This window comes from Centroberyx affinis, unplaced genomic scaffold, assembly GCF_046629955.1.
Source record: "Centroberyx affinis isolate AG114_WGS23_722 - 3 ecotype Tasmania unplaced genomic scaffold, CSIRO-AGI_Caff_v1 ptg000258l_1, whole genome shotgun sequence".
Classification (NCBI taxonomy): Eukaryota; Metazoa; Chordata; class Actinopteri; order Beryciformes; family Berycidae; genus Centroberyx; species Centroberyx affinis.
Genome location: NW_027278940.1, coordinates 395001 through 407833, shown reverse-complemented (window position 1 = coordinate 407833; position 12833 = coordinate 395001). Strand labels below are relative to the sequence as shown.

At 44.9% G+C, this 12833-nt stretch overlaps 1 protein-coding gene across 1 annotated transcript in view; it reads left to right on the top strand.

Annotated features, from left to right (window-relative positions):
• Positions 1 to 12833, top strand: part of arb2a (ARB2 cotranscriptional regulator A) — a 157652-nt gene that overhangs the window by 58825 nt on the left and 85994 nt on the right. The window contains exon 7 of the mRNA XM_071545867.1: positions 3463 to 3681. Coding sequence (XP_071401968.1) covers positions 3463 to 3681 — 219 coding nt within the window. The remainder of the gene's footprint in view (positions 1 to 3462; positions 3682 to 12833) is intronic.

Genomic DNA, 12833 nt, shown 5'->3' with positions numbered 1-12833 from the left:
TTTGATATCAAATTTGCCAAATTATGGTATCACGTAATGTAGTATAATCTAATCTTTAAAATGTTTGTTATTAAATGAGCAAAAATATGAATCACATAATTTGTGATAGAGTTTTATTTTCATGTAAGTAAAAATGATGTTAACAGAGTAAATTGTAAGCAATAATTATCCAAGAAATGCGTCCTTAATGTATTTTATTCTGTCCACCGGCATCAGACTCATTGTTGTAAACTGTTATGTGTGTTGGTTGGAGAGAAGAATAAGAGGAGGAAGTGTCGGGACAGGGAGAGCAGTGTTGTCCTGACACCAACACAGACCTCTCAGTGTTCAAATAAATGATGGTTTCCGACACAGAGGTGAACTCGGTGGCCCTGCTACACCAGACTAAGTACGCTGAGGACACTGGTCGCCTTTACAGCGATGTCCTTCTGGGTGACTGGACAACTGAAAGGGTTAGCACTATTAGCACCGTTAGCCCGGTTAGCTGCGTTAGCCCCTGTAAAGGAAAGGCCATAGGCTATAGGCCACTCAGGGTTAGCACAAGGACGCTAAAGGCTAGGAACCGGGCCACTTGAGGTTAGCATTAGTGTGCTTAAGGCCAGGAAGGGTTATTGACCAGCGAGGGTGAGCGTAAGCCTAGACGGGGTTTTAGGCCACTCAGGGTTAGCATCAGAACACTTGGACCAGTGTTGTTACACCATTAACTTTTGGCCTCATGAACCAGAATTGGAGGAAAGGGGAAACGCACACAAAGGGATGTGAAGGTGGTTGGGTTCAATGGGCTTTTCCTTTTTCTTTCTGTCATTCCGTCCCACCATCGAATTTGTCAAATCCCCCAGAACAGCAAATTTACAGTGCAACAGATAATTCATCTCATTTTATCATTTGTTAATTAATGTATTTTTTTCTTTATATATTATTTATATTATTATTTATTGATTTTTTAAATGTACTGATTTATTTTTCATTTTATCTTGTTTTATGATGGTGGTGTCATTGGCTGAACTGGTCTTGTCAGTTATTTTATCAGGCTGCCACCAGTGGGCAGTGGCACAAAGCTGGTGTGGGTCTGGTTAGTCTACATCTCTCTCTCTCTATCTCTCTGTCTCTCTACCCCCCCCCCCCCCCACACACACACACACACACACACACACACACCCTCTGTCTCTCTCTCTCTCTCTCTCTCTTTCTCTCTCTCTCTCTCTGTGTTTGTGTGTCTCTCTCTCTCTCTCCTCTCCTTAGCTCCTGTCCCTCCCTCCCTTTGCTCCTCTCTTCCCTCTTCATCCGGCCATCTATCCATCTGTCTCCATGTGTCTGAACCTGTGTATCTGTCTGTAAATGTCTCTGCAGTGTCTGAAGGCTGAAGTAAGTCCTCTTAATAGATCCTGACCCATTACCTCTCCCAATGCACCTCTCCCGCCACACATACACACACACACACACACACGCACACACACACAAAGGTTTGGAGAGAATCATCTAACTAGAATTCATATACAAAACATAAACATGGACAGGTATGAATTGTTTTTTTTACTTATAAATCACATAATCACATTTGGTAAATTACCATGATACTTGGTTTGTCTCAGACTAAAAGACCACACAGCTCTTTTTTGATGTGTTAATTCAGTTTGTACTTTTAATTTCTACCTGAAAATTATTAAATGATAAAAGGAGATTTTCAAATACATTGGTTGAAATTTCAGTGCATATTCAAGGAGTTGAGTGAGAATTTTCAAAGCACAAGCTCCTAATAGTTTTAATTTAATAATTAGCAATTTGATTATGCCCAATTTCATTCTCACTCCAAAATGTTTTTTTTTTGTCCTGTTTACTTGAATAAGGAGGAGAGGAGAGCATGTCTGAATTTGAAATGGAGTGAGAATACGACTAATTTTATAATCTGGATAAGTGAGAAAGTGTCATTTTGCCGTTGTCAACACACGGCAGGTGCTGAGGGAAGGGGTGTGTGGCGGGGTTGACGTGGATGGGCACAGGAGGGACACACACACGCTGCGTCAACGGAAGACAAGCACATTGTGTTAACACTTATTAAGGAAGAGGAGACGTGCTGCTTTGAGCAGACAGGGTGTGTGATGGCGACTTGCGGAGGAAACTGAGCGACATTGCCGCTCTTAACTCCCTTTCACATCTCCTAAAGGCCTTTTTGTCAGCACTGATATCTTTCGTACTCCTGAGTGTGTGTGTGTCTGTGTGTGTCTGCACGCAGGCGTGTGCCTGTAAGTTTGAGTCTTGGGGTGTGTGCGCATTCACAGTGGGGGTGGTGTGTGCAAAGCACAGCCAAAGTGGAACAGGAATCCATCCATTTCCTGCTTTAGTTTCAGAGTGCTTGGGACAATAAACACGGTTAATTAAAATGGCTTCAAAGTTGAAAAAGTCACTAAAGGCTACAGGAAAACTTCCCCTTCTCCACAATACGTTTCCCCTCTGTCAGTCACTCATCTCATCACCACTTGTTTTGTTTTTTTCCTCTCTTGAACGTTTTCACTCTTTGTTTTGCAAAAACACTTCACTTCAATTTTGACAGTTTGGAGTGGTATATTGATTGTCAAATTTTATTCAAAAAATCATTTTAGTCTTTTAGTTTTCTTAGGGAGCTTTGTTTTGATTTTGAAATGATATATTTATGTGGAGTTTTATCTGGAGTGCTGTCTGTATGAGTTTCAGGTCACGCACACACACACACACAGACACACAAGGACGTACACACAACGGTGTATGCAGTTGTGGCTAACTCTTAAGTTGAGTGATGGTGGGATCGATTGGGTTTGATATTAAGTGACACATGGCCTTTGGAGTCACTAAATGTTACTCGCCGGCTGAAGCCACCGTCGCTGAATTCCAATCCCCCAGTTAGTTCTTAGTCATGTCCCCGCAGTGACACATAGTCTCTTCTCTTTCTCACTTTCTCTACCCTCTGTTCCTGTCTGGATTTGCATCTTTACCCACAGTAATCTACCAATCTGGATCTTTTAAGAATTGTTCTGGTGTTATTTGCTCGGGGATATCCACTGCTGAGCTCTTTCTCACACACATTGAGCCCCTAGCAGACCCAGACTGAGAGGGAAGGTCGCTGAAGTTAATATTGACATAAAAAAAAAAACCCTCCAAACTTTTCTGAAAATTGCAAAATACCTGAGCCCCCCTGGTCTCAGTGCAATGAGACATTTCCTGCATGTTGGGGGATATTTGTTAGGTTATATGTTAGGTGATATTTGCACTAAATAATCAAATGTGGGCAGGGCAAAATTGGATATATATTGTATATGTGGCTCTAATATGATATTGTGGATCTAAAGTTATATGGCTGTTCAGGATCTGCAAATTTAAAAAAATAAACCTCATGTACACTGCAGACGCAATATGAACAGTAGCCGATGCGATTCGCCACGGCTCTCATTCACGTGCGGCTGTATGTTCTCTCTCTCCTTCTTCTAGGATGGCTACGGCGTGATGGTGCTCAACCCCAATGAGAACTACCTGGAGGTGGAGAAGCCGGCCAAGTCCTCTCCCCTGCCCTCCCCTCCCGAACCCTCAGATGAACCTGCTGAGAAGAGGGAGCGCAAAGACGACAAAGAGGGCAAGAAGAAGAGGGAATTCTACGAGAAGTACCGCAACCCGCAGAAGGAGAGGGAGACGGAGCGGATCACTATACGGGTATGTGGCGGAAGGAGGGAAGGAGATAGTGGTGTGAGGAAGTGGAGAAAGGGAGGGACGTAGGGAAGGAGAGAGGGAGGAGAGATGGGAAAGGACGGGAGAGCCGGGGCGAAGGGACGATGTTGAGCAAAATCAGAAACGATGGAGGGAGGTGGATGGAGCAAGAGTTCGGGGTTGGGGGAGGTAGGAACAGAGACGTGTGTGAGAAAGTGGGAGGGGAGGATTTTGGGGGCGAGAGATAGAAGAGGCAAGAGAAGGGTGGGAGAAAAGGAGGGAGGCGGTTAGCGGTTAGGATGCAAGGGAGGAAGGAAATGTTAGGTAACGAGGGAGGAAGGGAGGATGGGAGGCAGAGGGAGAAAGAGAGGCTCTTGTGTGGTCAGCCTGTGTGTGAAGAGGTTGGCCGAGCTCCAGTCGCCTCTCAGTGAGCAAGTGTTAACCACATGGCTGTCCTCCCTCTCTCTCTCTCTCTCTCTCTCTCTCTCTCTTTCTCTCTCCCTCTTTCTCTCTCTCTCTCTCTTCTCTCTCTCTTTCTGTCCCTCTTTCTCTCTCAGATGGTGGGCTGGTCAGTGCAGCTCTGGCCCTTCACTCTTGTTGACCGCTGGATTATTATCTCCCTAACACACACTCTGCAAACACACTGCAACATTCTTATCATGCTACACTGACCGTACACCCCCTAATCATACACACACACACTCACACACACACACACACACACACACACACACACACACACTCACACACACACCTACCTCGAGGCACCTAGCTCGGGCAGTTTACCATGTGGTCAAACAAAGGAAATGAACCCTTTGCATAAATCTAGTTCCATTATCAAAATAAACATGGCCAGAGTGATGAGAAATGGAAACAATGTTCTGTTCCTCATAGATGGCTTTTGTTTCACCCCTGCCATCGAACAGCTTGTTTTGCCACTTCGATAAGGTCCAGGCAGTTTGTCACCACATTTAATATTCTGTCATTCGTTCTTAATGGCTCTCATGCAGTAAGATGATAAAATTAAGGGCATGGTGACCCAGAAGTTTTCCCGTTGCAAGCTTTAATATGAGAAGAGTGTTCATCGATTATCTTTGTCTTACTTCGGTTGATGGCAGTAGCGTCACAGTAATGCGTGTACATTTGAGCGTGTGGGTGGGTGTTTGTGTGTGTTTTTGTGTGTGTGCGTGCGTGTGTGTGTGTGTGTGTGTGTGTGTGTGTGAAAGACGTCAGTCTCTGGTGTCTGACAAGAGTTAGGGCTGCTGTGGGACTAGCGGGCGGTGTGTGAGCTGTCAACGCAGGCTTTTTTCTCTCACCCCCCTGACAGTACCTTTACACACACTCTAATAAGGGATAATTAGCTGCAGTGCTATCTTACTCTATCGTACTGTCTTGAATGTGCACTGGTTTTCCCACCATACTGCCTAAAAGATGAACTTTATAGGCCCATTTGGGCGTACTGCCATAGTAGAGTAAGTTAACACTTTGTGACATTATAGAGGAGTTGTGGTAAACAATCCCTCATGTTTTTCACAGTAATACAGTAAACTAACTTGCATCTGCTGTCAGCTCTCTGCTTGATTGAATCAATCAATCACTGTATTTTGTGTAGCTGTCGAGTTATTATGTGAGTTCTATTGCTTATTGCATGTAAACAAGTTTGGTTTATTGCCATTATGACTTAAGGGAACAGATGTGTGTGTGTGTGTGTGTGTGTGTGTGTCTGATAGTGCTCTCCATGTCCTCTCAGACTTAAGATGACGTGGAGCAGCTCATATTAACACCTTAATAAATGTTTTAACTCGAAGGTGTAACTTGAAGGACTCTCAAATCACATAATGATCTCTCTCGTCCTCCTTTCCTCCCTCTTTCTCTCTCGCTCTCTCTCTTACTTCGATCTCTCCGTCTCCTACTCTCGCTCTGTCCTCCCTCTCCCTCCTCTTGCCTGAAACCTTTAACACTCCGTAACACTAGCAGCGTGAGATCGTTAGTGCGGTCCCAACCAAGGTTTCCCTATTCTACTGGGGAGTCGTGCAATATTATTCACATTTTGATATTGGCCTCGCCTTGCTTTCCCTGTGCCTGCATAATGCATGCTGGACAGGGCCAGATGCATGGAGACGAGGGCAGGAGGCTGCAGTGGTGCTCTGTCTGTATTAGGCCACAGTGTCTCTTATAGTGTATTACTGTGCAGTAGGGCTGAACAATTAATCAAAATTTTATTGAAATCGCAATATGGCCTACTGCAATTTTCAAATCGCAGGAGGCACAATATTTGTTAAAGGTGAAATGTGTGTCAAAATACCATTTTAAATTAAATATTGTCGTGCTGCAAAGATGTCCTGGCCTACACATCATGTTCTACAGACTTAAGAAAACATCTTTGTTTGATACAGATCCCCGCAAAAATCACACCATAATCATTTTAATATGTTTTTCAATGAAAATGAGAATAATGATGTAAAAATTATCATTCCCTCTAATATCGCAAATCATACCGCAATTGCAATATCAGTCAAAATAATCGCAATTGGATATATTGTTTCAGAATCGTTCAGCCCTACTATGCAGTGAAACATTGTCTTAGCTTTTACAACTGAGTCCGTGGGATAGAACTCAGGACGGATGATTTAAGTAGTCATTTAAGAAAGGACTTAAGAAAATACCACACTAACTTCAGTGTTTTCTTGTTTGATATACTTTTAACTAGCACACTGATCATTTATTCAGCAGTGGACACCAGAACATTGTTCAGTGCTGTGGCATTTGAGGCTAAGGAAGAATAGAGAGATGAAATTTGCTGCCTGTTGCTTGTATTTCTCAGATCAGGCTAATACAGTTGTTGTACAATTGTCCTCATTAGCCAGAAAACTGGGGGTCACGGAGAACGTTTAGAGTTTGCAGTCAAATCCATTTGTCGTTAGATGAAGGGATTGCGAGACTCAGGATAAAGATGAGTGAGTGACCATGTCGGCTCTGTCCTGGTGCCCCCTGACCTCTGACCTGTGACCCGGGAGTCAGCAGGATGTTAGTGTGTATGACCTCCCCTCTCTATCGTCCACGCCTCCTCCTCCTCTGCATCGCTTTACTCTCCACTGCTCCGCCTCTGTCCGCCCCGGAGTAAGCTGTCACATACAAACACACATACACAGACACACGCACACACACACACACACACACACACACACACACACACACACACACACAAATGCACACACTCAAAGGCACACACATACTGGCACACAGAGAAAAGAGTAAAGGAGGTAGAGAAAAAAAGAGATGAACTGAGATTTGTGTGTGTGTGTGTGTGTGTGTGGTTGCGCTGTGATTCTTGTGTGGGTGTCTTTCTTCTTCACCTCTCTTAGTCAGGGTGGGTGGGAGATCAAATCAAACCTCTTTAGCAGGGCTATTTTCATGTATTTTAGCAGCACCCCCAACACGCGTGCGTGCACACACACGCAAACACACACACACACACACACACACACACACACACACACAAAACACAAACCCTTTTAAACCCTACACCTGCCTCTCTAACCCCCACTGTTGGAGTTGTAGGACCACCTGCACACAGCCACTCAGACACACACACACACACACACATACACACAGACACGCATGCATACACATATGCACACACACATATCGGGCCCCCAGATAGAGTTGAGTTGATTAATACGCTTCCTTACACACATTAATAAGCTCTTAACTGCTTTTAGGATTCTTACTTTTTAGCCTTGGGTTCATAGTGTGCAACCTCTCAACCTTAGCTAATCCCTCTCCTCTCCTCTCCTCTCCTCTCCTCCAGATCACACACCACTGGCCCATGTTTAGGGGGATGTCGGTGGAGGAGGGAGAGAAAGAGACAGAGGGAGGGATGGAGGGATAGAAAGTCTGATAGGAGGGATGCTGATGAGGATAGTAGAGGGGAGGGGGGCGCTTTCTTAGCACTTTGCCATATAGAAGTTTGGGAGTTCACTTTACTCTGAATTTTAGCAGTAATCCAGTTAGCTATTTTCTGTCAGCCAAGCGGAGGAATGGCAGGAACAAAAGGCACATTCATGGGCTTAAGAAGCTTCCAAAGAGTTCACCCAAGGCTGGCTGGCTGGGATTAGGCCAGCAGGCCCTGGAAAGAAGAAGGAAAAAAAAAGAGCAAAGGGGACAAAAAACAGAGCTGCGCCTTTCTTTAAGCACCACTTATTTTTATAAATGACTGGAATACTTTTCTCTCTCTCTCTCTCTCTCTCTCTCTCTCTCTCTCTCTCTCCTACTTTTTTTTGCTTCTCCTTTTAACATCTCACATTGTTACGTTTCTTAAATGTTCAGAGAGAGAGAGAGAGAGAGACACTGAGAGAGGCCCTCACTCCTATAGCGTTTTGAAGTAGCAGATTGAGGCTACGTTTTCTTTCTCTCCCGCTATATTCAGCTCTCGAGCACCAGCGCAGCTTCAAGAATGAGAGATCTGTATGATTGAGACCTGAGGACGTCGAATGCTTTCGCTATGACATCTCTCTGCTTTTCTCTACCATCATTCATTTGGCACAATCATGCCACATGGGGAAGAAAGTATTGGGGCACTTCAGTGTGCCGTTGTTTTCACTCCAGGCATTGTTTATTCCCATCATCTCCGGTTAGATTCCATATAAGATGGTCTATTATGGGTAGGACAATAAGGCTTTTATTGTTCCTTATTATTTGATACTATGCAATCAATATACAATAAACAACTCACACTGTATCGTGTCCCCAGGATAATGCTAATATTGTCCTTCCCTTGTTGATAAAGACATAGACCTAGACCCCATTCTTTGTCCATTTCGCAGTCGTATATATGTCTAGTGAAATGGCATGCTCTCATTTGGTCACATGGTATGCTTGCTCGTTGCATTACATGTATTGTGGCTTGGCTTAACAAGCCAATGTTCTTTTTTTTTTTTTTTTCACCACTGCACATTGGGTTGTATTTTCCATTTCGTGCCTTGTAAAGTCGCTCTGTCTTCAGTCCAGACTCGGGATTCTTGGAGTGTTGTGACCTCCATTTTAAGGTGACAGATGTGTGACAGAGACAGGGGTGTGTGTCATACTGATCTGAATGTTGCGGACCATACAGAGTGTTGTTTCTTAAAGGAAGAAGCATCCATTATTTAGGTCTTGCCTCTCCATGACCCATGTTCCCTGCTGCAGCCGTCCACTGGGGCCTGTTGAGATCCTTGTCCTTGTCTGTGTTTAGCAGATGTCCTGTTTCCCTGTGTCCACATTGTACTACAAAATGCCCAGAGGATTCACAAACGTGCACGCACACACATTCACACACCTGCGCACACACACACACATACAAACTTGATTATAAACATTAACACAAAAACACACAGCCCGATAATTGCATTTCACTTGGTGCTACAGTGTTTCTCTATGGGCCTGGGTTTGTGCTCTTTGTCACCTTCACCCCTTTGCCCCAAACTGTGGCCCAGGGGCAATTATACAGACAGGGTTTATTTGACCTTTGACCTGTGGTCGTACCACCGAGTAAGGCTCAGCATATCCAAGGACAGGTAGGGACTTGATTAACCTCTGAACTTGGTCAGAGGAGAGGTCAATGGCCAGGACTAGAGGGCAGCTCACCTGCATGCTGTAGAGAACGAATTGGCTAGATGCCATCTTTGTATTTGTGCTTGTGTGTGTGTGAGAGAACATTTAAATTGCGTGCATGTATCTTTGTGTACGAACTATGTCTATGTGTCCTTAAAGCCACAATACATTTGCACTGCAGTGTGTGGAGTGTTTTAAATCCAGGTATATGTTTTTTGTGTTTGGTGAATTTACTGTATCATTGAGTGCATTTGGCTGCATTAATTTCTGCAGATCTGGTAGATTTTGTGCTTGTCAGTATGTGCAAGCATCTCTGGATATGTGTTATGAGCTTGTGTGTGTAAGTATGGCAGAGTGTGTAGTATGTGTGTGTGTGCATATACATACCTGTGTCTGTCTGTGTGTGTGTGTATGTGTGTGTGTGTGTGTGTGTGTGTGTGTGTTTGCTCAGGGCAGAACCAGTGTAGCTGGTCTCAGATCCCTGCTCCCAATCTTCTAGTCAGGTCAACCATCAAACACATCCATCCTGCCCTTCCTCGCACCTCCCCACCCACTGAGCTCTCTCTCTCTCTCTCTCTCTCTCTCTCTCTCTCTCTCTCTCTCTCTCTCTTTCTCTCTCTTCCCTATCTCTCTCTCTCTGTCTCTCTCTCTCTCTCTCTCTCTCTTTTCTTTCTTGCTCTCTCTCACTTTCTCTCTGCGCACAACCCTGACGTGGATACAGGCTGACCCGCATACAGACATAGACGCTCACACACACACAGACGCGCACACACAGCACCTCAGGGTCATCCTGGAACAAACACAGCCTTGTCTGCCTGCCCGCTCTCCTTTGCCTTATGTCAATTAATGGCTCGCAGTAATTTCACCTGACAATCCGGGCGGCAGCGCGAGGCTAGCCGAGATGTCACAGCGATGACCTTTCTGGCCCGCAGCCGCTCTTTTCTAATAAAGAATCTCACAAACCCACGGCAACTTCCTTTGTACTTTGTTAATGAGTTATTGATTTGAAACAATGCCCTGGCAAATATTGTCAGAGCAGACTGACCCCACCAAGGTCACGCTATTTTATTGTATACAGTCTGAGCACGCTAATCTGCACGTGGGATGACATGTACGCTATAGTTTTTCTCCTTTCTCTGGCTCTGCCTCTCTCTCTCTCTCTTTCTCTCTCTCTCTCTCCCTTGCTCTCTCTTTATATAGACTCCCACCCCCCCACCAGCAAAGTGCAATAACACACCTACACATACCTCCCTCCCTCTCTCTCTCTCTCTCTCTCTCTTTCTCTCTCTCTCGCTCTCACTCTCGCTCACTCTCAGTCTCTCTCTCTCTCTCTCTCTCTCTCTCTCTCTCTCTCTCTCTCTCACACACACACACACACACACACACACACACACACACACACAGTGTCTCCCCCTCTTGTTAGTCTCACACACGTTTTTCACCTCGTTCTCCCTTTTCTCTGTCTCTTTCTCACATCATTATATTCCCAACTCTCCATAGGTACTATACCTGCTAATTACCCACAATGCCACAGTCATTATTTTCCCATCTCTGCTGCTAATTTGCTCCATACCTTCCTTTCCCCCACTCTACCAGACCCATCAGTTCCCAGACAGCTTCTAGCTAACTTCAGCTCTCTGTCTGCCTTAAAAGAGAGTAAAGAAAGAAACAAAGACAGGAGGGGGGAGAGAAAAAGGGAGAGGGGTGGCGAAGGAGTGCACGTCCCAGACATTGATTAGAATGCAATTGCAAACAGGTGTCGCTGAGGTCCACTTTTTAATAGCGCGCGTGGAGACGCACAGACATGTACGCGCTCTCTCACACACAAACACACACAAACTAACTCACTCTAATAGCCTCTGTGCTAATACCAAACATGTAATTACGTACATTGCTTATTTAATATTTAATCATTAGGCCAAATGAAAACAATTCTGTTCCATGCTGATCAGGACATATTAAATAGTCTAATGACTGAGGCTGCAGGTGGGTTTACCCAGTGTGTGGCCTGAGAGCGGAGGGAGGGAGGGAGAAATCGGTCAGCCCGTTAGTCTTGGTGTGTGTGTATTTGTGTGTGTGTGTGTGTGTATGAGCACCCGAAGACTGGTGCAGGAATTTGTTTCTACCGCTTTCTAGGCGGGAGGAAACTCTGGGGGAATATTTGTTGTTTGTTGCGTGTTTGTATTACTTTTCAATATGCTTTAGCTCTCGCTCTAACACTTTGAAATAGTTATCGACATTTTTGCTAGATTGAAACCAGCGCTGCCCCCACAAAATAGCCCGAACCCAATAAAGCTGTTTAGGGATCCCGTGACACCGTCCTGACACTGTTGGCTCTCACTGAAAAGTTTGCGAGTGTAAAAAGTTTAATGGCTCTCATCCACTAGACTCCTTCCAGTCCCCAGTCCTCACCATCTCCCTCGCTAGAATTTCCAGCTTCCGCAGAAGTTTTCTGACATCCTGTGTGCTTTGGGTGGCGGAGGAGGAGGAGCAGCAGGGAGGAGCAGGGAGGTCTGGAGCGGTTGTTTGTCAGAGTGTGTTGATGTTGTTAGATTCATTGTTTCCTGTGTTGGTCGGACACTGGGTTTGTGTTGGCGTTGGGGCTGTTATTCTGGCTGCAGTGCACTCCTCTCCTCTCCTTTCCTCTCTTCTCTGCTCTGCTCTCCTCTCCCTGCTTCTCATTACGGTGAATAAACACAGGGCAAGAATTGGACCGGACAACTTCTGAAGAAACAGGGGAGTGTGTCTGTGTGTGTGTGCATGCATCGGAGCGTGTCTGCCTGCGTGTGTGTGTGTGTGTGTGTGTGTTTGTGTGTGTCCATGCGCGTGTATGTGTTTCTTTGGATTGGAGTGTGAGTTGTTGACGGCTGAGTAATGGAAAGTGCTAAATTGAACAAATTCTTGAAACTGAACAATTGAATGGCAAACACATTCAACAAACGACCCACAGTTGGAACCAGCACACAGCAAAGTGGGCTAGATGGTCACACATAATGTGGCATAGCAGGTTGTCTAGCAGTTTTCATGGTGACGTAAGGTATCACACATAATCAGCATTCTGTAGATTGACGGTACAGGAATTTGCATCATACCTTAAACATTATACTTAAGTGACTGCAGCCTTTGTGTTTGTGTAAAAACTTTTGTGGTTGTGTAAAAATAATATAATACTGACTGAGCTGTCTGTCTCTGAGTATGTATTAGTCGTCCCTAGCTGTGTGGTGAAAGCACTTAGATAGGATTATACTTTAGTGAGCTGTCTGCTTTGGAGACCGTGATGACTGACAATAAATGCACATCAGTTCTGAATGCGCAGATGTACGTGTGTATCAATGAGCGTGCGTGTGTATGTATCGGGCAACATGTCAGCGAATGCTAACTCCAGCGCTGAGAGAACCTGTCAAGCCACTCTCAGAGTGAGAGAATTACTCAACACACTGCTGTCTCCCTCAGCTAGGCACACACACACACACACACACACAGATATACTGTATACCCTCAATAATCTATATCGCTATCTTTCTCTCTCTCTCTCTCTCTCTCTCTCTCTCTCTCTCTCTCTCTCT